The sequence below is a fragment of the Marmota monax genome, unplaced genomic scaffold, assembly GCF_021218885.2.
Source record: "Marmota monax isolate L192 unplaced genomic scaffold, Marmota_monax_Labrador192_F-V1.1 WCK01_AAM20220418_F8-fsc00040, whole genome shotgun sequence".
In the NCBI taxonomy this organism is placed as follows: Eukaryota; Metazoa; Chordata; class Mammalia; order Rodentia; family Sciuridae; genus Marmota; species Marmota monax.
In genome coordinates this window covers 9013283-9039154 of record NW_026692782.1, presented here as the reverse complement: position 1 = coordinate 9039154, position 25872 = coordinate 9013283, and the positions used below count along the sequence as shown (strand labels likewise).

At 43.5% G+C, this 25872-nt stretch overlaps 1 protein-coding gene across 4 annotated transcripts in view; it reads right to left on the bottom strand.

Moving 5' to 3' along the window:
* Nucleotides 1–1895: 1895 nt before the first annotated feature.
* Nucleotides 1896–25872, bottom strand: part of Sh2d4a (SH2 domain containing 4A) — a 62134-nt gene continuing 38157 nt past the window's right edge. For all 4 annotated transcript variants that reach the window (XM_046447653.2, XM_046447658.2, XM_046447655.2 and 1 more), the window contains 3 exons: nt 22683–22813; nt 5125–5345; nt 1896–4688 (listed from right to left, as the gene is read on the bottom strand). In XM_046447653.2, coding sequence (XP_046303609.1) covers nt 4596–4688; nt 5125–5345; nt 22683–22813 — 445 coding nt within the window. In that variant the 3' untranslated portion in view covers nt 1896–4595. The remainder of the gene's footprint in view (nt 4689–5124; nt 5346–22682; nt 22814–25872) is intronic.

Below are 25872 nucleotides of genomic sequence, written 5' to 3'. Positions count from 1 at the left end.
ACCAGCTCTTCCACTTGCAACTTACATGATCTTAAGCGAGTCACTCAAAGTCTCCCGTATCTGTTTCCTCGTTCGGGGTGTGTCGTCCATTTGTAAAGTTTGGTGAGTCCTTAGGGATGAAGCAGTAGGACGTGTTAGGCACACAGCAGGTATTTAGGTCTCGTACTCAACACACACCCCTTATTTACAACTGCGTATCTGGCAAGTGTCTGCTAAGCTTTTCGCGATGCCCAGCACTTCTTGGATGTAATAAGACATTACAGGCCATGCCTTGGGGATGATGAGAACATCATGTATGCTGTGGTCCTTTGTTTTTGTCATTGTGAAAACTGTATCCATGTGTGTGAAGAAAAGTTAATGTAAATGTAAAATATAATGGATCCTTTCTACCTCGACTTCCACATGGGGTGATTTGGAGCTGATGTTCCCCCCCGGGCAGTTTGGATGCATTTGGTGTTTCTGAAACAAGCAGCTCAGCCAGGAACCTTCTGTTCATCATACCAACTTTCTAAGGTAAGGGAGATCATGACTTCCATTTTCCAGGGGCAGAAAACTGAGGCTCAGAAACATGGAGGAATTTCCCCAGAGGCCCCACCACAAACCAGCTGCCTCCAGGACTCCCTGTCGGTGTCCCACCTCAAGCTCCAGAAGGGCTTGAAGCTCCACGGGGAGGAGCTTTGGCCTGGGGCAAGTCCAGAGCCCATCCCACCTTTACCTGCACCTCAGCCCCACCTGAGAAACCTAGAGAGGAATGAAACTTGTTAATCTGCCGTCCAGACAGTTGAGTAGCCAAGCCCCCTGCACCTCCATCTATCTGCAGTAATCTCTGCTCCCCTTGGGACTGAAGCACTCATGCAGGATTCCAAGAGGTGAAATTTGAAGAGGGTCTTGAGTCAGAGGGGAGAGCAGGTGGGAATACTTCTGTTTTTTTTAAAAAAAAGACTTGATCTGTTTCTGAGAGGTGCTGATTAGAGATAATGACCTTGGGCTGCTCTTTAGTGGGGTAGGTGTGTTTTATTCCCAGCACACATCAAATACCTGGCAGCTTTGTGTGATCCATATTCTGATTACCTTTATATTTTAATTCAAAGCTGTTTCTCCTGGCAGGGCTTAGGGCTTTGCTGTTCCTGCCAAAAACTGTGGGGACTGTGCCAGTTGGTTGGGGGTTTGGGGTGTGTGTGTGTGTGTGTGTGTGTGTGTGTGTGTGTATTTTTTTTCCAACACAGAATATGTTCCTTCCTGTCGGCAGAGGTGCCTTTCAAAATGTCTTTGCTCTACTGAGCCTTTGAATCAAACCCAGGGTCCCCTGGGCTGTTTCTGGCTTATGGGCAACTCTAACAAGAAGGCAGACAGGGACCGTGGGGAGGGGTTAAGGAGGGTGCCAGGGGACAGTCACAGCCATGGAAGGCAGAGGACACTCTGGGGAGAGAAGCGGGCTGTGTTCCTTCGCTGTCAGCCTAGATTCTGGGAGGCCCGGGCCGCCCACAGTGGCCTCTGCCCAGGGCTCACCCAGTGTCCTTCCACCTGGTGTGGGTGATTGGGGGAACTAAATGTAGCCCTTACTCCTCATCAAGTTGGCAGCCAGACACTTTAGGTTGAAAGAAGATAAGTATACTCCAGGGGCTGGGGACATAGCTCAGTTGGTAGAGTGTTTGCCTCTCATACACAAGGCCCTGGGTCCAATCCCCAACACCTCAAAAAAAAAAAAAAGGTAAGTACACTCCAAGAAGCTCCCTCCACCTTGGCTCTGACTTTCTGCAGTTTACAAACCCACCCTTCAGCCATGTTTTAAAACAACAATAAACATCATCTGCCTGCTAGGGTGTTAAAGCTTATTTGAAAAGGATTTTAAAAATTAAAATTATAAAAAGAAAAAATCCAGAAAGACACTCAAATCCAAAAACTGAAGGAAAGTTTTATTTAACAACTATTTCTTTCTTCTAGTTACAAGCCTCAAACAGAACTGTGTAAAACTCCACCCTTAGCATGTGGGGCTGTCAGCAATCGTAGGAGTGGCCTGTGGCCACATGATGAGGATAGCCCCCCAAAGAAAAGACATTGGCCATTTTGCCTGGTTCTTGAGGCTCAGAGCTGGGGAGCGTTACTGGGATCTTAACTCAAGAGGGGGGAAGACCACCTAAAGGAACGTCCTTTCAACTGAAGAAAAGCTGCAGCTGTTTCTGACAGACACAGGTGATGGGGCTTGCCCCATTTCTGGTCACTAGACTTAGCCCTGGTACTGCCTGAACTGTGGGAAGACAGGAAGAATAAGTCCCAAAGTAATGCCTCCTGCTCAAAAAGAAGACAGACACTCGGGGGTTTGTGATCAGGAATCCCTGGGCAACTGAGTCAGTTTGTTAATGGCCAATTTGGGGATGAACACTGGTCCCTGCTAACTTGGGCCTTGTCAAAAACCATTAGAAAACGACCCTTCTGCTGGGCCAGCAGCTCACACCTGTAATCCCAGCCTCTGGGGAGGCTGAGACAGGAGGATCACAGGTTCAAAGCCAGCCTCAGCAAAAGTGAGGCACTAAGCAACTCAGTGAGACCCTGTCTCTAAATAAAATACAAAAGAGGGCTGGGGAGGTGGCTCAGTGGCCGAGTGCCCCTGAGTTCAATCTCTGGTACAAAATTTTTAAAAAAGAAAGAAAACACCCCCACCTCCCTGCCACTTCAGATGCAAACTGCATGAGCCATTCTCTGCAGATCGACTAGCTAAGGTCTTCTATAGATCATCAGGACATCCCTTACACTTTAAGTTTCCCTCTCCCCTTTAATATCACCCTAGAAACTCCAGGAAATGGTAGGATACAGAGCCCACTGGTGGTATAAACTGAGCTAATGTAGGGGAGGCCAGGAGCACATGGACGCTGGCTTTGTTGAATCCACAATTCACTGGGAATAACTGCCATTTATGCAGCAATTTCTCTCTGCCAGGCACATAGCATATTTTTTTTTCTAATTCTCAGAACCCTAGTGGCTTTAGTAACATCTATTTTATAAATGAAGAAGCTGAAGTCCAGACTTAGTAAATTTTCTGCTTTAAGATTCCACACAGTTAGTTAATGGTATAGGCAGGAGCCAAACCCAATTCTGCTGGGGTCTCTCTAATGTTATATCATACATTAAAATGAGAATACTTTGATCATTTCAGCCTCTTGATAGTTCTCAATCTAGGGCAGTGGTATAAAGTCTAAAGATCCCTGCATAGGGAGAGAGGGAAGGATAGCAAGGAACCAGGAAATGTAGTCCTGGTACTAACATCCACACTGGATGCAGTACACAGCAGAATTAACACTGCAGAAAAATCAGTCTCTCACGTAGAAAGGACAGATAATCAGCTCCCCTAAAACGCACCAGAAAGAAGAGACAGATAAAAACAATGAGGAGTAGTCACAAAAACAGAAGGCAAAGAAGAGAAATCTAAGTAAGACTTATAGCTACTCCTAAGGAAGAGAACAACACAATTCAAACAGAAGTGTTGTTTAAAGATACAATTGTAAAAAAAGATACAATTGTGGAAAACTTGTGTTCTAAGAAAGACATGTGCATTGCAGCCTGCAATGAAAGCATTTACTGTGTACTTGACAAAAATGAAAGTATAGAGACCCCTGGCTATATATACCAACATAACCCAAAATAATTTTTGTGTCTTCCCTGCACCAAATGGCAGAAGCCCCAATATAGCTATGTGTGAAGGCCAAATGTTCCAACTCAAGTTCATTAGGAAAGAGTCCTTTATGGAAGGTGGCAACTGTAAAAATTTACGTCTTGAATTTTTTCTCTTTTAACCTAGAAGGAGTAGTATCCTCAAGTAGTATCCAAGTAGCTCACGTGTTCTGTTCTTGTCTGTGCACCATCAATAGATGACAACTTAGATGTGACTGTGCTTCATTCTTTCTAGTGCACTCTCGGAGCCAAAGCAGGCAGAGCAAGTGCTGTCCCTTGTCCCCAGAATACAGAAACAAACTCACAGAAATTTGCTCACTTTCCTATAGTCCAGATGTATTTTATACATGCTAAGTCTCTCATCCTACATTTTAAATTTTCCTATTCAATTTACACTCATAATTCCTATTTTTCTGTCTCTTACATTCAGTCTCCAACATGCATGGTAAGGAGATGTGTTTTGACTGTCTTCTCAGCCATCAGTAAGGACTTTTTGGCCAGCATTCCAAAGCTAAGATGGAACTTCATTAAACAAGACCCTGAGATCTTTTGAGATTATACAAAGAGAGAATGTAGATGTCACAAAATAGTTCATAGGAGCTACTGTTTTTTGAAGTACACCTTAATTCCTAAAAGGTTTCAGTTTCTTCTTTGTTCACTTCATCTGACAGACGTGGACATCATATCCTTCATGGTACGTCATCTTCTGTTCCTTTTAGAGTGCAGATAAGGCAGAGATATTTTTCCCTTGACATTAAACTCCAGCATTTGTGCAGAAGAGAGATTTCAACAAGGACTCTGGGGACATGTTCCATTGATCGGTATTGGCTCTGCTGCGGGGTTGGCTTCACACACAAATGTCTGTTTCAGTGTGTCTGTTCAGGAAAGCCCAGTCAGAGACTGTAGGATAACCTAGATGGACAGTGTCACTCAAAGAGCTCCAGGTAGTCAGGTGGCTGTTCCTGCTGCCCACAAGGGTAGAGCAGCAGTTCTTTCCCCAGGGAAGTTATGGGCTCCTCCTGTCAATCAAAAGACACAGAGTTAAGCTGGGCTATGAAGTACATGCCCTTCCTACCTCCTCAGGGGACACCACCCCTCTGCCCTTGATTTGTACAAAGCTTCATTAGTTTATGATGATCTTAAAAGAGATTTTTCTCATCTACACACTCTTTCCCTTTAGGGTTTGAATTCTGACTTAAGACTCTTGAGATATGATCGATATGTGCACAATTTGTTAGCATCTCTTGTATTCTCTGCCCAGGGGGGTCTCCCCGAGTATCTGAGGAGGAACTTGGTTCCACGATAAAGGAAATGCAATTAAGAATGAGAATTATCAAAGACTAATCCCCACGTTTCTTGTCTCAATCATTTTTTCCCCTGGTAATTGCCTTGCTTGGTTAGAGCTGCTGCGGGAAGATAATTCACAAGGCGAATTAAGTTTCTGAATCGCTTCACCTTGTGATATTCCACCAAATCTGCCAGGGTGGCATGCTGCAGCTGGTCCACACCCAGGAAGCTGTAGGAGTCGGCAGAGGCATCTATCAGGAAGTGTTTGCAGCCCTCCTCCGACAGGTAGGACAAGGCATAGCCCTTCATCTTCTCGCTCACTCGGATCAGAAAAGTGCCGGGCAGGCCTGTGCTCAGGAGTTCGTTGGCTTTCTTTAGTGTGAGAATTCCTGTGGGAGGGAAGAGAAGCAGGTATCTCAGCCAAATCATTTCCCAAGCTTTCCCCTATTCAATGCAGCCGTGTGGATGAAGTTTAGTTGGATAAAAATCAGAGCCATTTTATGTGTGTTTGGGGCATCTTAGGAATACGGTATTTGGTAACTGGACAGGGATACATCGTAAGGTAAAGGGACAGTATAAATGAGAGCATTCTTTAGGAAAAGCACATGGACTTACTTATAGCAGCCTGTGAGGGTCTGGCAGGATACCTTGATGGTTGTGCTAGCAGTGTCAGATCTGGAGGGGACTTAAAGATCTCTCCTCAGGCCACCACAGCCTGTTGATGAGGACTCAGAGGCCTGGGGAGTGATCAGACCTGAATAGACCTAAAACAGTGGTTCTCAACCACGGTGACATCTGGCAATGTCTGAGAGGACATTTTTGGTTGTGACAGGTGGGGGTTCTATAAGGGATCCAGTGGGTAGAGGCAGGGGTGCTTATAATGCACAGGATGGCCTCACACTAGAAAGAATTGTCCAGCCCAAAGTGTTAATAGTGCTGCGGTTGAGACCGCCTGGTCAAGGAGAGTCAGCAAGTTAGAGACACAACCAGAAGGCCCAGATCTGCAAGTGCTTCAAACTGTCACCACTCCCTGGCCCCACTCGCAGAGGAGGCGGAGCAGACCAACCCCAGCCTGATTCGCGGAGAAGGAGACCAACCACCCTACAGTGCCTCATCTACCAACGTGTGGCTGTCCTGCCAGCTTCTGTCCAGGCAGAATAGCCAGGACCAGGAAGACCATCACCAAGGTCCCTGCAGACCTGGTTACACCAGAGGTGAGACATTGATAACCTTCAGGGACTACAAGATTATAGAGTAGAAACTGTAATACCTCAGACCCACACAGCTAAAGAGGAAGACACATGAGCAACATGAAAAAACAAGGGAAGAAAATGCCCCAAACAAACCAAGATGCTACAATAAGAGAATCCATGGACAGCACAGTAGATGAAACGTCAGAGGAGTTCAGAACGTACATAGTTAAAATGATCTGTGAAGCATAGAATAATATAAGAGAACAATTACAGGCAATAATTGATCACTCCAACAAAGAGATAAGAGAGCAAATACAGGTAGCAAATATTACTTCAAGAAAGAGATAGGGCTGGGCACAGTGGTGCATGCCTGTAATCTCAGTGGCTCAGGAGGCTGAGGCATGAGGTTCAAGAGTTCAAAGCCAGCCTCAGCAATGTGAGGTGCTAAGGAGCTCAGGGAGACCCTGTCTCTAAATAAAATACAAAAAAGGGCTGGGGATGTGACTCAGTGGTTGAATGCCCTGAGTTAAATCCCTAGTACCTTTAAACAAACAAACAAACAACAACAGCAACAACAAAAAACAGAAATCCTTGAAATGAAGGAAACAATAAATAAAAATAAATAGAAAAATTCAATAAAAAACATCACCAACAGATTATATCACTTGGAAGACAGAACCTACGGCAATGTAGACAAAATATGTAATCTTGAAAATAAAGATGACCACACAATGAAGATGGTAAGAAACCATGAACAAAACATCCAAGAATTATGGGATAACATGAAAAGACCAAATCTAGGAATTATCAGGATAGAGGAAGGCACAGAGATATAAACCAAAGGAATGCACCACAATCTCTTCAATTGAAATGATATCTGAAAATTCTCTAAACATGAAGAATGAATTGGAAAAATCAAATACAATAGGTTTACAGGACATCAAATACACAAAAGTACAACAGATCCACACCAAGTCACATTACAATGACAATGCCTAGCATACAGAATAAGGATAGAATTTTAAAAGCCTCAAGAGAAAAGTTTCAGATTACATATAAGGGCAAACCAATTCAGGTCTCAGCAGATTTCTCAACCCAGACCCTCAAAGCTAGTAGATCCTAGAACAACATATATCAAGCTCCAAAGAAAATGGGTGCCAACCAAGAATCTGAAGCAAAATTAAGCTTCAGATTTGATGACAAAATAAAATTCTTCCATGATAAACAAAAGTTAAAAGAATTTACAGCTGGGCTGGGGATGTGGCTCAAGTGGTAGTGCGCTCGCCGGACATGCGTGCAGCCCGGGTTCCATCCTCAGCACCATGTACAAACAAAGATGTTGTGTCCGCCGAAAACTAAGAAAATAAAATAAAATATTTTTAAAAAAGAATTTACAGCAAGAAAGCCTGCACTGCAGAACATTCTCGGCAAAATATTCTATGAGGAGAAAACGAAAAACAACAATGAAAAATCAGCAAAGGGAGGAACTACACTAAAGGAAAAGCCAATCAAAGAAGAAACCAAGTCAAGTTAAAAACCAAAAATAAACCAAAATGACCAGGAATACAAACCATGTTTCAATAATAACCCTGAATGTTAATGGCCTAAATGCATCAATTAAAAGACACAGACTGGCAGGTTGGATTAAAAAAAAAAAAAAAAACCAACAATCTGCTGCCTTCAAGAGACTCAGGAAAAGACATCCACAGATGAAGGTGAAAGGATGGGAGAAAACATACCACTCACATGGATCCAGTAAACAAACAGGGGTTTCCATCCTCATATCAGATAAAGTGGACTTCAAACTGAAAATAGTCTGAAGGGATAAAGAAGGTCATTTCATACTGCTTAAGGTAATCATACATCAACAAGATATAACAATCATAAATATCTATGCCCTGAGCAATGGAGCATCCATGTATATCAAACTCACTCTTCTAAATTTCAAGAATCAAATAGACCACAACACAATAATACCAGGTGACTTTAACACACTTCTTTAGCTACCGGCCAGATCTTCTGAATAAAAACTAAACAAAGAAACCAAAGAACTCAATAATACAATCAATAATTTAAACTTAACAGACATATACAGAATATTTCATCCATCAACAGGTGAATACACTTTTTTCTCAGCAGCACATGAACCTTCTGTAAAATAGACCATATGTTATGCCACAAAGCAAGTCTTAGCAAATACAAAAAAATAAAAAATAAAGAGGAGATACTACCCTGTATTCTATCAGACATAATGGAATGAAATTAGAAATCAATGATAAAATAAAAAATAGAATCTACTCCAACTCCTGGAAACTAAATAAAATGCTATTGAATGACGCATGGATAACAAAAGACATCAGGGAGGAGATAAAAATATTTCTTCGAGGTAAATGAGAACTCTGATACAACATATCAAAATCTCTGGGACACTATGAAGGCAGTGTTAAGAGGAAAGTTCATTGCACTGAGCTCATTCATTAAAAAAATAAAAAGTCAACAAATAAACGACCAACCTAACATTACATCTCAAAAAGATTGTTGCAATTGGGGAACACCTTGACCATAAGATCTGCACATGTCCGGCTTCTAGAAATTCTTCCTAATAGAAAGTAGTTAACAAGTCTAGAAAGAATGAAATATGGTGGGCTGGGGTTGTGAATCAGTGGTAGAGCATTTGCCTTGCATGTGTGGGGCTCTGGGTTTGATCCTCAGCATCACATCACATAAATAAATAAAATAAAGATATTATGTCCATCTACAACTAAAAATTAAAAAGAAAAAAAAAAGAATCAAGTATGGCACTGTGACCAAGCCTTTCAGCAGAAAGTCCCTTTCCTTGAGGTTAGCTGGGAGAGTGTTTTGTGTTCCAATGTTTGTTTAACCTGTGGGCAAGTCAAAGTTCAGCGCCCTTCAGGGAATGGAGAAACTTAACTGAAATTTGGTCAAGTTAACAAGATATGGAATCAACCTAAATGTCAATCAATGGGTGAATGGACAGAAAAACTGAAATATAATGGAATATTATTCAAAACAGTATTCATGATAAGAATGGTATCTATCATTTACAGAAAAATGAATGGAACTGGAGGAATATGTTAAATGTTAAATAAAATAAGTCCAGCATCCAAACACAAATACCACACATTCTTTCTCGTGTGTGGATGCTAAAAATGTTGACTTAAGTGAAGAATCATTTACCAGAGGGTATAGGGAAGGGGGATGGGGGAGGTGGGATAACAGGTACAAAAACACAGATAGAAGAAACAAGTTCTAGTGTTCTAAAGCACAGCGGAGTGAGTATAATTCACAACCACTTATGATATATTTTTTAAGTAATTAGAAGAGAATATTTCAAAGATTCCAAACACAAAGTAAGGATAAGGAGACAGAAAAATTATCTCATTTGATCAGTACATATTGTATACATGTCATGCTGTTCCTCATAAATATTTACACATTAAGCAAAACTTTTAGCCTGATTGGATCATTATGCCTTGCATGTGTATATTGAATTATTACAACATGCCATATAAATATATACAATTAAAATAATAATAAATAATGAAAATGGGAAAAAACTGTCACCACTCCTAAATGTACATATCCATTGACATTTAACTGAAGAGGGCTTGCTAATATATATATATACCCAAAGGAATAACCTATTCTATATACATTTATATGTGTATATATGTATATATCTATGTTCGTGTGTGTATGGATATATGTGTGTATGCACATATATGAGGTTTTATAGAGAAAAACAGTTTAAATGCCTAATGAATTCCTCTCTTTTCCCATCTTTTCCCCAGCTAGTCCAAACTCATGAGGTTTGATTTGTATCCCAAAGTTCTCATTCCTACTGTAATTCTTCGGTGAACAGATAATGTCGTATCTGTTCAGAACACACAGGAGCAGCGCCAACGCATCCGCTTGCTGAGCCCCTCGGCTTTGACTCTGGAGGGAGGAGCAGTGTTCCCCGGTGTCCTTTTCCAATTCAGAGACAGAAGCTTTTGACTTCTCCTGCTCCACAGTCAGCTCCCTGTGGATTCTCAGTCCCTTATTATTAGGAAACCAAATAAAACCTCTCCTCCTCGTGGGAAAGCAATGGGTGATCTGATTAGTAGTGGACTTAATTAAGAAGTGAACCCTAATCGTCCAGAGAACGAGGTCAAGTAAAACCACTTTGCTCTCCTTTCTGTACACTGACCTTTAACGAGAGGTGCAGGAGTTCCCTGTTGCCCCCAAGCAAGACCACCCACCAGCCCTTCTCTCACCAGCTCTTCTCCCATGCACCATCCCAGAGGACACAGGTCAAGGTCCCCAAGGCAAAGCCAGCATGAAAGCTCAGGACAAGAACTGGGGATGGAGAAAGGCCTAAAAGGAAAGAGCCCTGAAAAGGAGGTCCTTGGCCTCTCTTCTAGAGGCTGAGCTCTGTGGCACTGACTCCCAGCAGGACCACCACTGCACAAGACCCATCCATCCCATATCTTTTCCTGATGAGACATGGTCCACTGGGAACTGTCAGCCCCGCTGACACCAAGTGAGCCTCCTGGTTCAGAAGCTCACCATCTCAGGGGCTCCAATGACAGCTGAGTCCCCACGTGCATAGCTGCTGCTCTTGTGGGTCCTTTCCACCTCCCTAAACAGCTGGTTCCACTGATAAGTTACAAATGACAACCATAAGTTAAAGTTAGGTGACAGGTGACCAGCCTGTACAGGGACTGCATGTGACACAGATTTGAAGACACCATATTAGACTGAGAGAGCAGGGATATTTTTCACTGACATTAAAACAAAACAAAACAAAACAAAAAAAACTCCCTTCAGAATGGAGGACCTGATAAACCATGATGAGAGGGCAAACAAGCCCCTGGAAATCATCTCTCTCTCTCCTCCCGGATGTTCTGACAAGCTAACTCTGAAGATCCAAGCTCCTTTGGCAGATGGAGCAGATGTCATAATTTATAACATCTGGATGTCATCCAGATGGATTTGGACTCCTAAAATGAAAGCAATTTTGGAAAATGATAACCACGCCTGGGCTAAGGTCAAATTCCTCCTAAAATCAGGCCACACAGTAACTGTAAATCAAACTGCCCATAAGCCCCCTAATCTCAGTAATTATCACCTGTTACACAGTATCTTGGCACTATCTAATCTCCCGAGATTCCAGAACACAATAAAATAATCTTGCAGCAAATCCCAGGTCAGAAAGGAGCTTCCTGGTATACCACAGGAGAGAGGGCCAGCTCAAAGGTGAGTGGCCCCAGGGACCAGGCTTTGAATGATGCAAGCAGGGCTTCTTTCAGTTCCTCTTGCTTTATGAGAGGGTTTCTACTCCTACAGAGCACCTTCTGTTGGCACATCTGAAGACACAGGTTGATGGACAATTTATCATAAATTGTGGGTGCATTTAGGGTATTGCAGTGGCTGACTCGAATGCCTGAGCAGGTCGGGAGTTATAAAGTGCAATGCCGACTCCAGTGTCAGGTCTTAATTGCTGTGGGTGCAGGCGAGCTCCCTGCAGTTACTATTTATGCTCGCTCATTTGCCCCCTGGATGACTGTGAATTCTGAAGCAGTGGAATTCATCCTACAAGCTCACGGCCAAGGCACTCCCACAGCCTCCCTCTACCAGCTCTTTACACGTCACAGGAACCAAACCCACCCAAGGTCATCGGGGGATTTCCGTGCTAGAGGAAAGGGGTAAATGAGAAATTTCTTTTATTTCGTCATTGTGATGAATCAGATTTTCACCCAGGAAAAGACTGTCTAATTTAGAGCTGAATCCAGGCAGAGAGTGGTGGGGCTATGGCACAAAGTCTCAGGGACAGCACCTGACCTTGAAGAGCCTAGGGCAGAGCTGGAGGCCCAGCTCCTGGAGGTCTGAACCCCAGAACAGAGGTTTATAACAGCTAGAGTTGAGGGTGAGCAGAGAGAAATGTCCCATTCCCTCCCCTCTGCATGACACCAGGGCTCACCCTAGAACAGTACCATTCAACAGCAACGCCTGCGATGGTGGAATGTCATCTGTACTGGTCACATGGTAACCCCCAGCCACATGTAGCTACTGAGCACCTGAAATGGGGCTAGTGGGACTTACGGACTCAACTGTAATCTTATTTGTTTTTAATTAATGTTGATAGGAAAAAACCAAGTGGTCAGAGGCTACTGCACTAAACTGGGCAGCTCTAGACCTCTCTGGAGTGATGGTTTTGCCCAGGAAAGGCCTAGGAGAACTAATTTTCACACTATGACCCCAAGAGACTTGAAGTAACTCAGAAACCCCAGCAGGAAATCCAAGGGACAGTAATGCTACCCAGGAAGAGGGCACATCAGTGGGGTGCCCTTCTCCACAGCTCCTCCCGGGAAACTGCTGGTTCTCCAAGATTCAACCCCACAGCATGAAGTATCTGAGTAAGACTCAGTTTCCCCTGGGCATGCCATGTACCTGGCTCCTGCCTCCACCTGTGCACTCACCTGGATGATGCCAGCTCTGTCCTTGGATTCCCTGTACATTCTGCCATGACTCTCTCCTTGCTCCCCTGGGAATCCCAGAAGGTGATTACCACCTTTATTTTCTTTAGCACCCTTGGCATCTACCACTTGGAAGATACACCCCCAAAAAGTTCTAACGGATGCTTTTCTTACAATTGAATCAAAAGCTTCCTTCTCTAGGACACTTCTGTGCAGCCACAGTCTCTAGTCTGAGAACTGCTAACACGGGAACAAGGGACACGTGTCACTTTTCTCTGAAGTACCACCAGGTGTACGTCTGTAACATGTACTTCCTGCACCTGGAAAATGTGTATTTAAAGATCAAATGAAAGATCACAGATAATAACTCAAAATATGTATTGCCTCATTTAATCCTTACCGCAATCCCACAACAAGATGCTGTTGTTATCCTCAAAAAACCTGCCAGCCCGTGTCATGGAGAGCTGTGTTGCTTCTTAGTGTCACTCACCATTGGCATCATCCTCACTTTGTAGATGAGCAAACTAATGCACAAAGGGTAGGTGCCCAAGGTTACAGGGTGAGTTAGCAATGGCTCTGGGTCCTTCTCTCCCACTCTAGTGGTTTTTAAGCCACTGGGCTCATGCCATTTCCTGGGAACGGGCAAAATGTGGGTACACAGGTGTTCATTTTTCCCTTGGCGACTTAAAGAGGGTGTGCATTTTTCAGTGATATTTCTGTGTGGTCTGGATGGGCGTGCCATGATGCCCCAGGGCCCTCTCCTGTTCTCCTGAGCTCGGGGTTCATTTTTTGAGGACCCAGAGACTTCAGGCTGTGGCACCTCATGGCTCCTGCTGAGCTGCCAGTGCCTGAGGACTGCCCCTCCCCACTTTGCCCTGGTATCTCCCCTTCTTTTCGTGCTGTGTCTTGCATCCCCTGCCTCTTGAGCCACCCCCAGAATATGGCAAGAGAAGGGGCAAAAGACCACATTCATAAAGGGACATGGCTCTGCAGCTCAGGGATCTCAAAGTCCTACACTGCCTCCTGCCTGCAGTTAGGGAGTGAATAAAGGAAGAAAAGGCTTCTAGAAGACCAAGCTTCCAAGTGGCAGCCTGTGGGACCCCGAGTGCAGAGTATCCAGTGGAAGTCTTGTACTGGGGGGATGGGGGGGGAGGCAGCGCTGCCTTCACCAATGGCGCCTTCTACTCAATGCTTTCTTCAACTCCTTCTGCATTAAGGGGAGTATTTTGGGAGAGGCTCTGGGACATGCCTGAGGCCCTATCTAGAAGATGAATCACGATGGCAAGTTCTCACCGTGGAGGTCTCAGGCCTTGGTCACCTCAAAAGGTTGACTTAACCCTTCAGAGATGAGAACTCCTCGCATGGTTTGTTCTCCCTTCACCACCTCATGGCTAACACTCCTGGGAACTACTCTGCACCACACTCAGTTCAGAGTGATTTGTTCCCATTGACTCATCCATCTTCAGTCATGATCTGCACCATGCAAAGCAGAGACAAGTACAGAAGCCGTGTGACTTGTCCCTGGCCACACAGCCAGCTAGCTGCCTGGGGACTCCAACCACTACTGACTCCCTTTGCCGCCTCCCTTCCCAGGGAGTAAAGGAAGAGTGCCCAACCCGGTCCAGCTGTGGAGAAGGCAACAAGAAAGCACTGCTGACCAAGACAGTCTGACGGCAAAAACGTGACTTTTAAGAAAACTTACTCTAAATAGTAGAACCCCCCTTTCCTTACAAAATTCTAAGTAGCACCCCAAAGCAGAGAGGCTCTCCTTGGCCTCTAATGTACCCACTCCACAAGCCTCTACCAGTCTCAACACTCATAGTAAATCAGTAACAGTTTTTGTGAGAAGTCTGCTGTACTGAGTCATTTATCCAACAAGTCTGAGTCTTCCAGAAAAAAAAAAAAAAAGCAACGTGTGTGGTATTTTCTGCAGAAAAGTTCGCTCTTTGCTCTTCTGGGAATAAATGTGCGTTGCTTTAGCCTCTTTCTGTTTCATCTTCCCCAGTTACTTCAGCAATCTGAACAAATATGTGGCAGTCTCAGAGGAGACCTGGAGAGAAAGATTCAGACGAGTGCTTTGGAGCCATTAATGTAAGAGAGCCTTCACGCTAAAAGGAGCTCTGCTGGGTCCCTCGCAAGTGACTGCCAGTGAATGGGCTTCCAGTTGCCCTTCCTGGCCACCCACAGGTGGTAGAATATTCTTGCTGCTGACCACAGCCTATGTGCTCCCTGGAATGTGTGCATCCTGTATGTAAATGAGGCTGGACGTGCACCATCATCTGCAGCTTGGGAACAAGGCTTTGAGAAGACACATAAATCAGTAATCTGTGCTTGATGAACACAGCAGCTGCCTGAAAACCCCTTCGTGAGAGGTGGGCAGAATTTTGATGGCCCCGTGATTAAAAATCTCTATTCCACAGCAAGAGAGTCGACAGAAAGATCACTGAGGGGCATTGATTGACAGTTTTGCTAAGGTTTCAGCGTGAAAGACGCCGTGGTAAGCATCTCCGGGCCTCTCTGAATGTGACCTATTCAGTTATGGATGCTCAGGCCGGGGTGGACCTGGTGCCCACGCAGAAGGACAAACTGCCAGGCAGGGAGGAGGGAAAGAACACAGGCAGCCACCTTGGCAGTGGTCTCTAGGAACAGAGGTTCCAGGGGACAGCTGCGTCCACTGAGATGGAGAGGATTTACCTCCCAAGGAGAACGAGACAGCAGGATGTGTCAGACATGAAAGCAATTAAAAGAGCTGCAGTGTGAGCTCTGTTGGTATCCCACTGAAGCGAAAGGGATTTGCTTTTTAAGTCGCCTAAAATATAGACTATGAAGACTAAAGCGTTTAGAAGGCAGGCTCAATTACAGGCCGTGACAGCAAAAGACATCCATTAAGAAGCAAATAAAGATGGAGCCACTTCATCAACAGTCTAGCTGAAACCGTATTTGAATAAAGAAAGTGTTAATTATACTTTGGTGGAATAATGATCAGCCACGATGCACAGAGCAAATATGTGACTTCTCAACAGAAACAACTGGAAATGTGCTAACCAGAAATCTGTTATACATTTATTTCTGTCTTTCTACCCACCTTCCCTCTCCCCTTCCCTGCCAATTTCTAAGCTCCTACACATGGCTGTCCGATAGGAGGAGTGGGGAAGCGTTGATAGAGAGTGAAGACGTTAACCTGTGGGTTTCTGTGCAGACCTTCAAACTTCAATTTTACTTATTTATTGACCATTTCTTTAGGAGATTTCAAAGCATGTTAGTAGGTGTGATTAATTATATTCCTACATACCTTGAAGACTCCCAATCTGGAACTGGATTAGGGTAGGACAACTGTCAGTCAGCAGAACACTACTGTTGGCCAAGGGAATTTCTGTCATTTATCAATTCCTTCAGGACCTCATAGACTACTAGGTCCGTCTTACAGACTAACTGATAATATGGTCACCAGATGCAAAAATGAAATTAATAAAAACAAGGATTGTACATAAGGGTCATGACAGTCCTGAACTGAAAACTGGTGTTCAGGACAACAGGAGGAGAAGAGAGAAAGACAGAAGAAAGCAGTCCTTCCTAAGGAAATGAAACCAAATGGACTTTACAATGTCCAGAAGAGTACAGATCCAGAAAGCAGAAGACATTGCTTCGGCGACTCCAGGTCTCACGGGTGCCTCCCTGCACCCCGAGCTCCGTGGTTATCTACAGATCCTGCTAACTTCCCAAACAGCTCCTAAAAAATACTTGTGAACATAGCATAGGTGACGGTTTTTAGGTTTTTACAGTAATTAAGATCTGTTTTATTGAAGTGCCACTTATTCCTTGTATATGACACTGCTACTTAAAATTATATTCTGTGTAGCCAGACACAGTGACACACGCCCTTAATCTGAGCAACTCGGGAAGCTGATGCAGGAGGATCACAAGTTCAAGGCCAGCCTCAACAAGTTAGCTGAGACCTGTCTCGCAAATAAAATAAAAAGGGCAAGAGATGTAGCTCAATGGTAGAGCATCCGTGGGTTCAATCCCCAGTACCACAAAACACAATGACGTTCTACAGCAGGGTTAGTATTGTGGTGAAGGGCTAGACAAGGACAGGAAGGTGGGCACCTTCTAAGTCGCTCAGTTCTGAGAAGTCATCACAGAATCACTGCATGCCTGGCTCTGCTCAGAGCACTTCATTCCTATTAGCTGTTTTGCTTGGTAAAAACAACCCATGACATATACTCTCGTTCCCCTCCTATACAGAGAAGAAAACAACTCAAGTCTCAATGGTCTAGTTATGAAACTTTAAAATTCATCCCCACCCCCATTGATTTTTCTCTTTCTTCCCTTCTGGGAGCTAGACACAAAAGACTGGTCCATTAAAAAACAACTGCAAATACTGTAAAAATCAGAAAGCAACCACACAAGCCCAAAGAAAGGCACAGGTTCAGAAAAGCCCCAAGAAGACCACAAGTTTGCACCTCAAGATGAAGGTTGCCATAGAGGCAGACTATAAATGAACTTGGAAAAAAACAAACACCACAACTGAACTTTACACTTAAAAATGGTTAAGATGGAAAATTTCACATAATGTGCACTTTAACACAATAATAAATGAATGAATGAATGAATATCTCCAAACCTCATATCATATACAAAAAATAAATTACAAATGGTTGTGCATGACAACAAGCAAAATCCATAAAGAAAAAAGAACTAATCTCTATCTCATCGAAATGAAAAACTTCTGTGCTTCAAAATGTGCCACAAAGTTACTCAGTCACAGACTAACCACAGATCAGAAGAAGCTATGTGCAACCCCTGTAATTGACAAAGGATTTGCATCCGGGATATATAAAATCTTATGAATCAGTGTAAAAAATCAACTCACTGGGAAAATGGCTGAAAGATCAGTAGATGTAATTATGCAGATGTAATTATGCAGATGTAATTATGGTAGATACTCAGCCGGCCAGCAATCATGTAGTAAGCCTTACAGATCAATGAGATTTCAAATAGGAGGAAACCCACTGTGCACCCATGAGATGAATGGAAAATCAAGTCTGGCGTTACCCAGCACTGGGAAGGAAATAGGAAAGCAGCAGTCCTCAAGTACGGCTGCAGGAGCACATGTTTGGGCAGAATCACTCTGGGAGGCACTTGTATTTAGTTTAGGTGACGCATCCCTTTTCTGAAATGCTTAGGACCAGAATTATTTCAGATTTTGTAATTTTTTGGATTTTGTAATATTAGCATAGACTTCCCCAGATTTCTGAAAATCTGAAATGTTCCAAAATCTGAAACTTTTTGAGCAACACATCAGCTCAAGTTTCAGAGCATTTCAGATATGAGACCAAAGGAGAGTGTACTACCTCATTTCTGTAACAGCAGAAAAAAAAAATATATACCAAATGTAGAAAAAGACATAAAGGAGCAATGATACATGTGTGCATACTATATATAATAAAACACCCAACAATGGGAGCAGTCTACATTTATAAATAAAGGCAAATCTAGAGAACACGATGTTGATAGAAAATATGTGCAACATGATACCATTGTAAATGTTCAGCACAATACTGCATATTTCATAGAAACAAAGATGTTTGTAGTATAAAATATTAATGGAAAGTACCCCTTTAGGAGAGAGGTTTACCTTTGCAGAAGGAGAGAACAGAAGGAAATGGAATTAAAAATGGAGTAGAAAAGAGCCCTAAGTTCTCTCTGTAAGATTTATTTATTTTTAAACAGACATGAAGTACATGTGACTGTTGACGTTCATTTCATCTGGAGAGCAGATCTAACATTTGTTATATCACTGGTGTTCTTTATGTTTGTTTTTTTTCTGTAGTATGTTTAAAGGATTTCATAAAAAACATCAGTTTTTAAATGAGGAAAGAAAGAAGAAAACTAAATTTGTACAGTCTTTTTTCATGCCTGTGGTTTGGAGAATTCTTTGCCTGATTCCACTCTGAGAATCTAAATCAGGCCTGATTCTTAATATCAATGGGGTCTACTTCTCACAGGCCAAGAAAATCTTCCAAGAAGGCTGCCGTAGTGATTAATGTTAGGGGTTGTTTTAGTCAGTTTTGCGTTGCTGTGACAGAGAGACCCGACAAGAACAACTTAAAGGAGGAAAAGTTTATTTTAGCGCACGGTTTCAGAAGTCTCAGCCCATGGTGGCCAACTCCATAGCTCTGCGCCTGAGGTGAGGCAGAGGGTCACAGTGGAGGGGTGTGGCAGAGGAAAGCAGCTCAGGACACAGCAACCAGGGAGCAGAGAGAGAGAGAGAGCTCTGCTCACCAAGGACAAATAGAAACCCCAAAGTCATGTCCCCAGTGACCCACTTCCTTCCGCCACACCCTACCTGCCTACAGTTAGCACCCAGTTAATCCATCAGTGGATTAATCCAATGGTTACCTTATGACTCTCACAATCTAATGGTTCTTGCATTGTCTGACACGTGAGCTTTTAGGGGACACCTCATCTTTAAACCATAACATGAGTCAACATGTCTGGCCCATGGTGCCCAGATATTTAGTCAAAAATTACTATGGCTATTTCTGTGAAGATGGGTCTTTCCCCTGCTTTGGATGAGATTCATAATTAAATGGGTGGACTCTGTGAAGCAGGTTGGCTACTCTGCACCATGCGGGAAGGAAATTTCCAAAACTAAAATGAATTACATTTGAAAATATTTTTAAAATGAGAAAAATACAAATTGTAAAATCCCTTCCTCAGGCGTCTGCCACATGGCTGAAGGTTTATGTACTCGTGACTCGGTGGCTGCAATGTAGGGAGGGAAGCTACCAATTTGCAGGGAGTCCTCTCCAAGGGTAGATAGAAAAGCCTCCTGAGAAGGAATCAGGGAATGACTTAGAATGAGGACCCTGGTCCCGACCCTTTAGAAGACGAGAAGCAGTCAAAAGACAGCCAGCCAACCTGCCTGATTGCATCTGGACCCCAACACCAAACTAATCCAAGTGAAAACTACCAGCGTGTTTGGGCACTAAGGAAAACTAACAGAAAGTGAAAACAAACTTTAGACTCCTATGGATTGAATCTAGTTTTGTTTCCACCAAAACCTATATTCAGGCTAAACCCCTCAGGGCTGCAGTATTGGGAGATGGGACCTCTCAGAGGTGATTAAGTCACTAAGAGGACTGATGCCTCTCTCCTGGGACTGGACAGAGTGAATTCTCGCTCTCCATGTTGGAATAATTCTTGCAAGAACCGGTTGAAACTAAGTGAGGCCCCCTCTCCATGTTCTTGGCCCCTTCTGCAGGCAACCTATTCCCCTCCTTCTTTTCCACCATAAGTTGAGCAGCACATGGCCCTCTCCAGAACCTGAGCAGTTGTTGTCCCCATGTTCAGAACTGTGAGTTAAATAAATGAACCTCTTTTCATTATCATTTACCCAGCCTTGGCTATTTTGTCATAGCAACAGAAAATGGTCTAAGGGTTCTTACGCACATCCCTTGTGGAACCAAAAGCCCAGTAAAAATTGAGACCTATTGGTTCTATGAATGTACATTCAAAAAGCTTAAATTTATGCTGGGAGAAGAGTAGATGTGAGGAGATTTTACATATCTAGATGCTTAGGACCTTCATTCCAGAATCTATTGGTCTTTGGATTTTCATCAAAATCCTATATCTAGGAGTTCAGAGACAAGACCATCTTGCCCTGCGTGTAGAGCACACACTGTCATAGGATATTTGGAGGCCAGATGCTATTTTGCCTCATCAGGAACCCAAGTAGGAAACAAGGCCTGAGCCCAAAAGCTCTTGGGTGCCTGATGCCGGTCCTCACAGCACCTCTGCGGGGCCTCCTCTGCCATCAGATGTCCTTGGTCATCTTCTCTTGTCATGCTTCCTAACTCACCCCTGGAAACTCACATCCCTTCCCATGGCTTCACTCACATGCTGGTGACTCATCCTCAGCTGATCCGTTCACCCAGCTGCCAAGTGGATATTTTCATGAGTGCCCCGAGTTTCACTTCAAACTCAACATATCCCACATGAGTTCACTCTCCTCCCTCTTGTCGCTTTCCTAAGCCTCCGCATCCCCTGGGTCCCTTCTCTCGGCTGACATCATGACTACCTTCCACCCAGCCACAAAAGCCGGAGATCCTGTAGTCTTCATTTCCCTGTCCTCCCCTCCCCCGCCAGTCCCCATCAGGAGAAAAGGATGACAGTATGAACTTACAAGGACCCAGTACTTAGGAAGGCAGAACGTGTCCTGAGAAGGGTGACTCACAAAGTCAAGGACAGAGGAGATGGTAAGCCAGCACAGAGCTTCCACCCCAAGATTTCAGAACAGGGCTCCTGATGAATCAGTAATGGTATTTCCAAAATGTAGGGCCTGACCATCATCTCTCTACAGTGGGAACATGAAATGTGTTTTCCAAACGCCGAAGATAAGAATTTATATGAACTATGTGGCTGTGTATTTATTTGTCATTGTATTATTGATTTTGCTGATAACTGACAAGTATTCGTATAAATAATAATAACAACAGCATATTTACATGTTATATGCAGAAGAACTTGAGTCTTATTTTTTAACCAAAGCTTGAATTAGATTATTAGACCAACTAGGTCTTCCCAGCTTTCAGCAACTATTTCAAATGGAACTGTGGGTCAAGTGCCAGAAGTTTTAATGACAAACATCAACCAACATTTTCAACTTTTTATTGCCTGCTGTGAAACAGACCACCGCCCATGTAACTAGGGATAACGGCATCTTCTGCCCAGGAACACAGAAACTACAAAGTGGCCGATTTCCTCAGTGCTTATCTTATAAGGAAAAAAAAAAGTGACACAGGACAGCAGAGATAACCATAGCGAACACATTTGCAGTTGGCCAGGGTGCTTTCTGTTCATCTTTGATAACATCTTCAAAGCAGCACAGAAAGGAAGGAGGCTTTCAACCCAATCCCAGGAGCAGGAGGGGACTCCTCCAGCAATGGACAATCGTGTTTGACGCCACACAGTTCTGTAACATTCTGACTGTAAATCAGTCCTTTAAGAGAAAGTCTGTCACAAAGAATTTGTTCTTTTTTTTAGGAGATTTGTCATGCTATGTGTTAGGCAGCTATTTTTTAGAAAGATGCCTTAAACATACTTAAACATAATTCAAACTAGGCTCACTAGGTCAAGCATGCTAAGTGGGAGAACTTTTAACATTTTTGTATGAAAGCACTTTTTGTTGTATATTTAGCCAACTGGGTCACAGTTTTTCTGTTTTTGTTTTAGGAGGTGCTGGGAATCCAACCCAGAAGGGTTTCATCTGTGAGCCCCGCCCCTAGCCCCAAACATAGACCTCATGGAAGCCAACTTAGGGCTTCTAGAAGCCACACCCTGGTCTCAAAATCCAAGAAATTAGAGGTTAGTGAAGCATGCACAAGCTGAGTAGACAATGGTATTTCAATTAATCACAACTCTTGGGTCAAATATGGAACAATTGATTAATTAATACCTGTTCAGGACCCAACAAATCCACCTTGCATCCTTAACTACACCAGAAACAAGGAATCAAAGTCACAGAATTTTTAAATTAAAGATCACACAGTTTAATCTCTTCATTTAAAAGATGAGAAAAATGAGTCTCCAATAAATTGGTCGGATACAGAGAAAGACAATAGTTTGCATAAATTCCCTGGACTCCTTAAGGGAGCTGGTCAGAGCCTGACCTTCCCCCTGTGACTCCCCACCCTAGCATGGCCACCGGCAGTTGCTGACCCCTTGGGCCAGGGAGGACGGTGCCATTTGATGGAATCACAACCAAGTGCCCTCGTGTGAGCCAGCAGGAAGCCCTGCTCTGCCCACCCGCCCCCAGCGCCTGTGTGTGGGGCTGAATAACCGGAGCGCACACAGTCACCCTGAATGTGGACTGCTTCCCAAACAGGCATGAGGAGGCCGCTCGCTGAGCAACCTCTGAAAACCCGATTTGTGGAAATGGTGTGAAAGATGCATTTGGGGCAGCACAAATGAAAGGAAGCTTTTATTCTTTCTGCCTTCCTGGTGGATTAGCACAGCTCCATGGGCCTTCAAAGACCTCCTCCTCACTCACCATGGAACCAGGGGGCGATGCTGTCTGAGGTTTTCTGGTAGCCTGCTCGGCAGGGCAGCTGCTCCTCCTTGAACCACCGGATGATGTCCTCCTGGGCCGAGCTGGAGGCCGTCCTGGTCACGCCCTGATTGCTGATATTTGTGAAACAGTTTCCAAGTTAGAGCCAACTAATTTGAAAATAATATCCTCAAAAATATTTTATATATCCTGAGTGTGTGTGTGTGTGTGTGTGGTGTGTGATACCCTCCGTGTCCAAATATTCCACACATCCTTGGATTCAATCAGTGGAGGATCAAAAATATCCAAAGAAAAAACATCATGTCTGTGATGAACAGGTTCAGACCTTTGTTCTTTGTCATTTATTCCTTAAACAATACAGTAGAACGACTATTTATGTAGTATGTATGTATTATATAACAAGAAGCTAGAGATGCTGGCTTTTGCTAAAAGCACTCTTTTTTTTTGTACCAGGGACTGAATCCAGGGGTACTTAACACTGAGCCACATCCCCAGCCCTATTTTGTATTTTATTTAGAGACAAGGTCTCACTGACTTGCTTAACCCCTTGCTAAGTGGTTGAGGCTGGCTTTGAACTCATGATTGTCCTGCCTCACCCTCCCAAGCTGCTGGGATTACAGGTGTGCGTCACCCACCTGGCAAAGCACTGGACTCCTTAGGCCTGTGCAGATGCTCAATGGTGAAGGAAAGCAGGATCCAGCTGGGCATCCCTGCCTCACTCTGCATCTGTCTCCTTTATTACCTTAATATTGGGGTCCAATCCCTCTTCAGCTCTGCATGTAGATGCATTAATCCTTTAAGGAGGGTTCATCTAAAAGCTCGCAGTATGAGGCTTATTAGCCCTGAGTTTACCTAACCTATGCCCTTCCCGTTTAAGGCTGAGGCAAGATGTGCCGCAGACTGTTTCCGACCCCAGGAGTGACACCCAGAAGTCCTCAGTCCTTGTCCTACACCTTCCAGGAAGCAGGAGGCAGCACATCACCCCTGAGGTGAGATGACCCCTGAGCAGGAGACCTGAATTGCCCCGCAGGACTGCAGGTCTGATTAACATTCTGAGCAAAAAGTGGAAACTGCTCCCTCAGGTGATAAGGATTTCTCCAGAGCCACCCCCAGAATCAGCCACACCAGTCTGACCAGGGCTTTTAACTACGCAGAGCTCCCCACCCCCACCCCACCCCCAACCCAATTCCTCCTCTAAGCCTAAAACTCCTGTCAGCACTCCAAAGACGGGGCTGAGATGCTGGATCCCAGTTTGCCTTCCAGTTATGGACATCTTGACTAAAGTTCTTTTTCTAATTTTTCTTGGCACTTCTTAAATAATCTTTTCCTGAATTTAATATTACCTTTTCTGTTTGGTTTTTGGGGCAAGTGGGGGCTAGATGTGGGACCCACCCATCCCACCGTCAGACTTCTGAGCTAGGATCAAGTAACATTAGGTATTATAAGTAACCCAGAGATGATTTAAAGTATACAAGACTCTGTGCCAAGATTATATTAAATACTGCACCATTTCCTATAGGAAATAAGCATCTTGGTTATCTTGTGGAATCCTGAAACTACTCTCCCACAGATACTGAGGGACAGCATGTGTGTGCCATCTGTGTATACACACACACACACACACACAACTATATACATCTCAACATCTAATTACATGGGCTGAGCTAATGAGCGGCGGGACTCCTTGCATACCACCATTATACACTCCCCAAGGGTAGACAGAGGGAAGAACACAAATCCATCGCCTGTCCTTCCAGTACCAAAGGGAAAGTCATAGGTATGAGCTACTGCTGTGTTAAAACCTAGATTTAAATTCATTTTTAATGGGAATTAGAAGGACCATTAACTCCCAATTAAAATTTCAGAAAATAACCATTAAAAAGTTGAAATATACTTTTCAACTTTTTGAAAAGTTGAAAAGCACTATTTTCCAGCACTATTTTCCCAGAGAGCATTTACTTGCAAACAAAAGAAATCACATGTGATAGATAAATTCTTTCCTAATGTTTTCTTTATTTGATTTTTCTCTGTTTCCACTAACCTCCCGGACTGGCTTTCTTCTCTCCCCTATTTTGAAGAGGTTTAGTTGTACTAAAAGACAGTCTCAAAAACACAAAGTAAAAGGAAAAAGATGGTTTGAAGATTTGGAAGAAAAAATAAACAACTGGATCATTTTGAAATAAATTCAGTGGTAGGACTTGAGTTCTGGTATGTAAACAGGTTTCCAATACAAAAAGCAATGCTGCAATTAATAAATATATTTTAAAATCCTACTTAATAGCAGAATTATCCTGAGAAGAATTCACCTAAAAATAACAACAAATAATCTTGGTGAGCCGCCAGAATTTCCTATAATGTAAATTAATTTATGGCTCTTCGTGCTTTCTATGATAATGTGCATTACTGAGTCACATGTGATGTGTATTAGATATACATACATACATGTATATCTGCTTATACATGTATATATTATTCCTCATGATTTTCAGAATGTTTTAGAAAAAATATGCTATAAGATTTGATTTTACTGGAAAGCCACCATACATACATGAGATTGTATGATATATTCTTTTACTAGCTTCTAAGTGAGGTTCTTTTTCTCCAGAAAATCCTTGAAGATGGAGCAAAATTCTAAAGACACAGGTCCTGTCTTCTTCTGGGCTGGCTCCTGGATGACCTCTGGTCACTGTGTAGAGCCCCAGGCTCAACCCCACCCAGCCTGACGCAAGAGGCACCTCAAGCAGTACCTTAAGTTGGAAAAAATGAGCTGAGCAAAGCTCACAACAAGAACTGCCCTTTTAGAAAGTCCACCTTCGTTGCTGCCAATCAAATGCACTGTGCTCTAAAAATACTGCAGGGAAGGGACACATCACAAGGCCTTCTCCCATGCCACCCTTGGAAAACACTGGAGCACAGGAGTGAGCCACTCAGACAGCCCTGCCCCAGGCTCTGTGACCAGTGTGCACACAGACAAGCCTCATGGTGGACAGGGCTACACATGGGAGCCTGATCACAAAACTAAGGGGACATCTATCTCTTGTTTTGCTGTCCATAAAGGAAAAAAGATCATTCCTCCAACTGTCATTTTGTAGAACGTGGTCATTTAGTGTTGGTCCCCACATCTCAAAATGGAACTTTTCAGTTGAGTAAGTAGGAATAATTATAGCAGAGG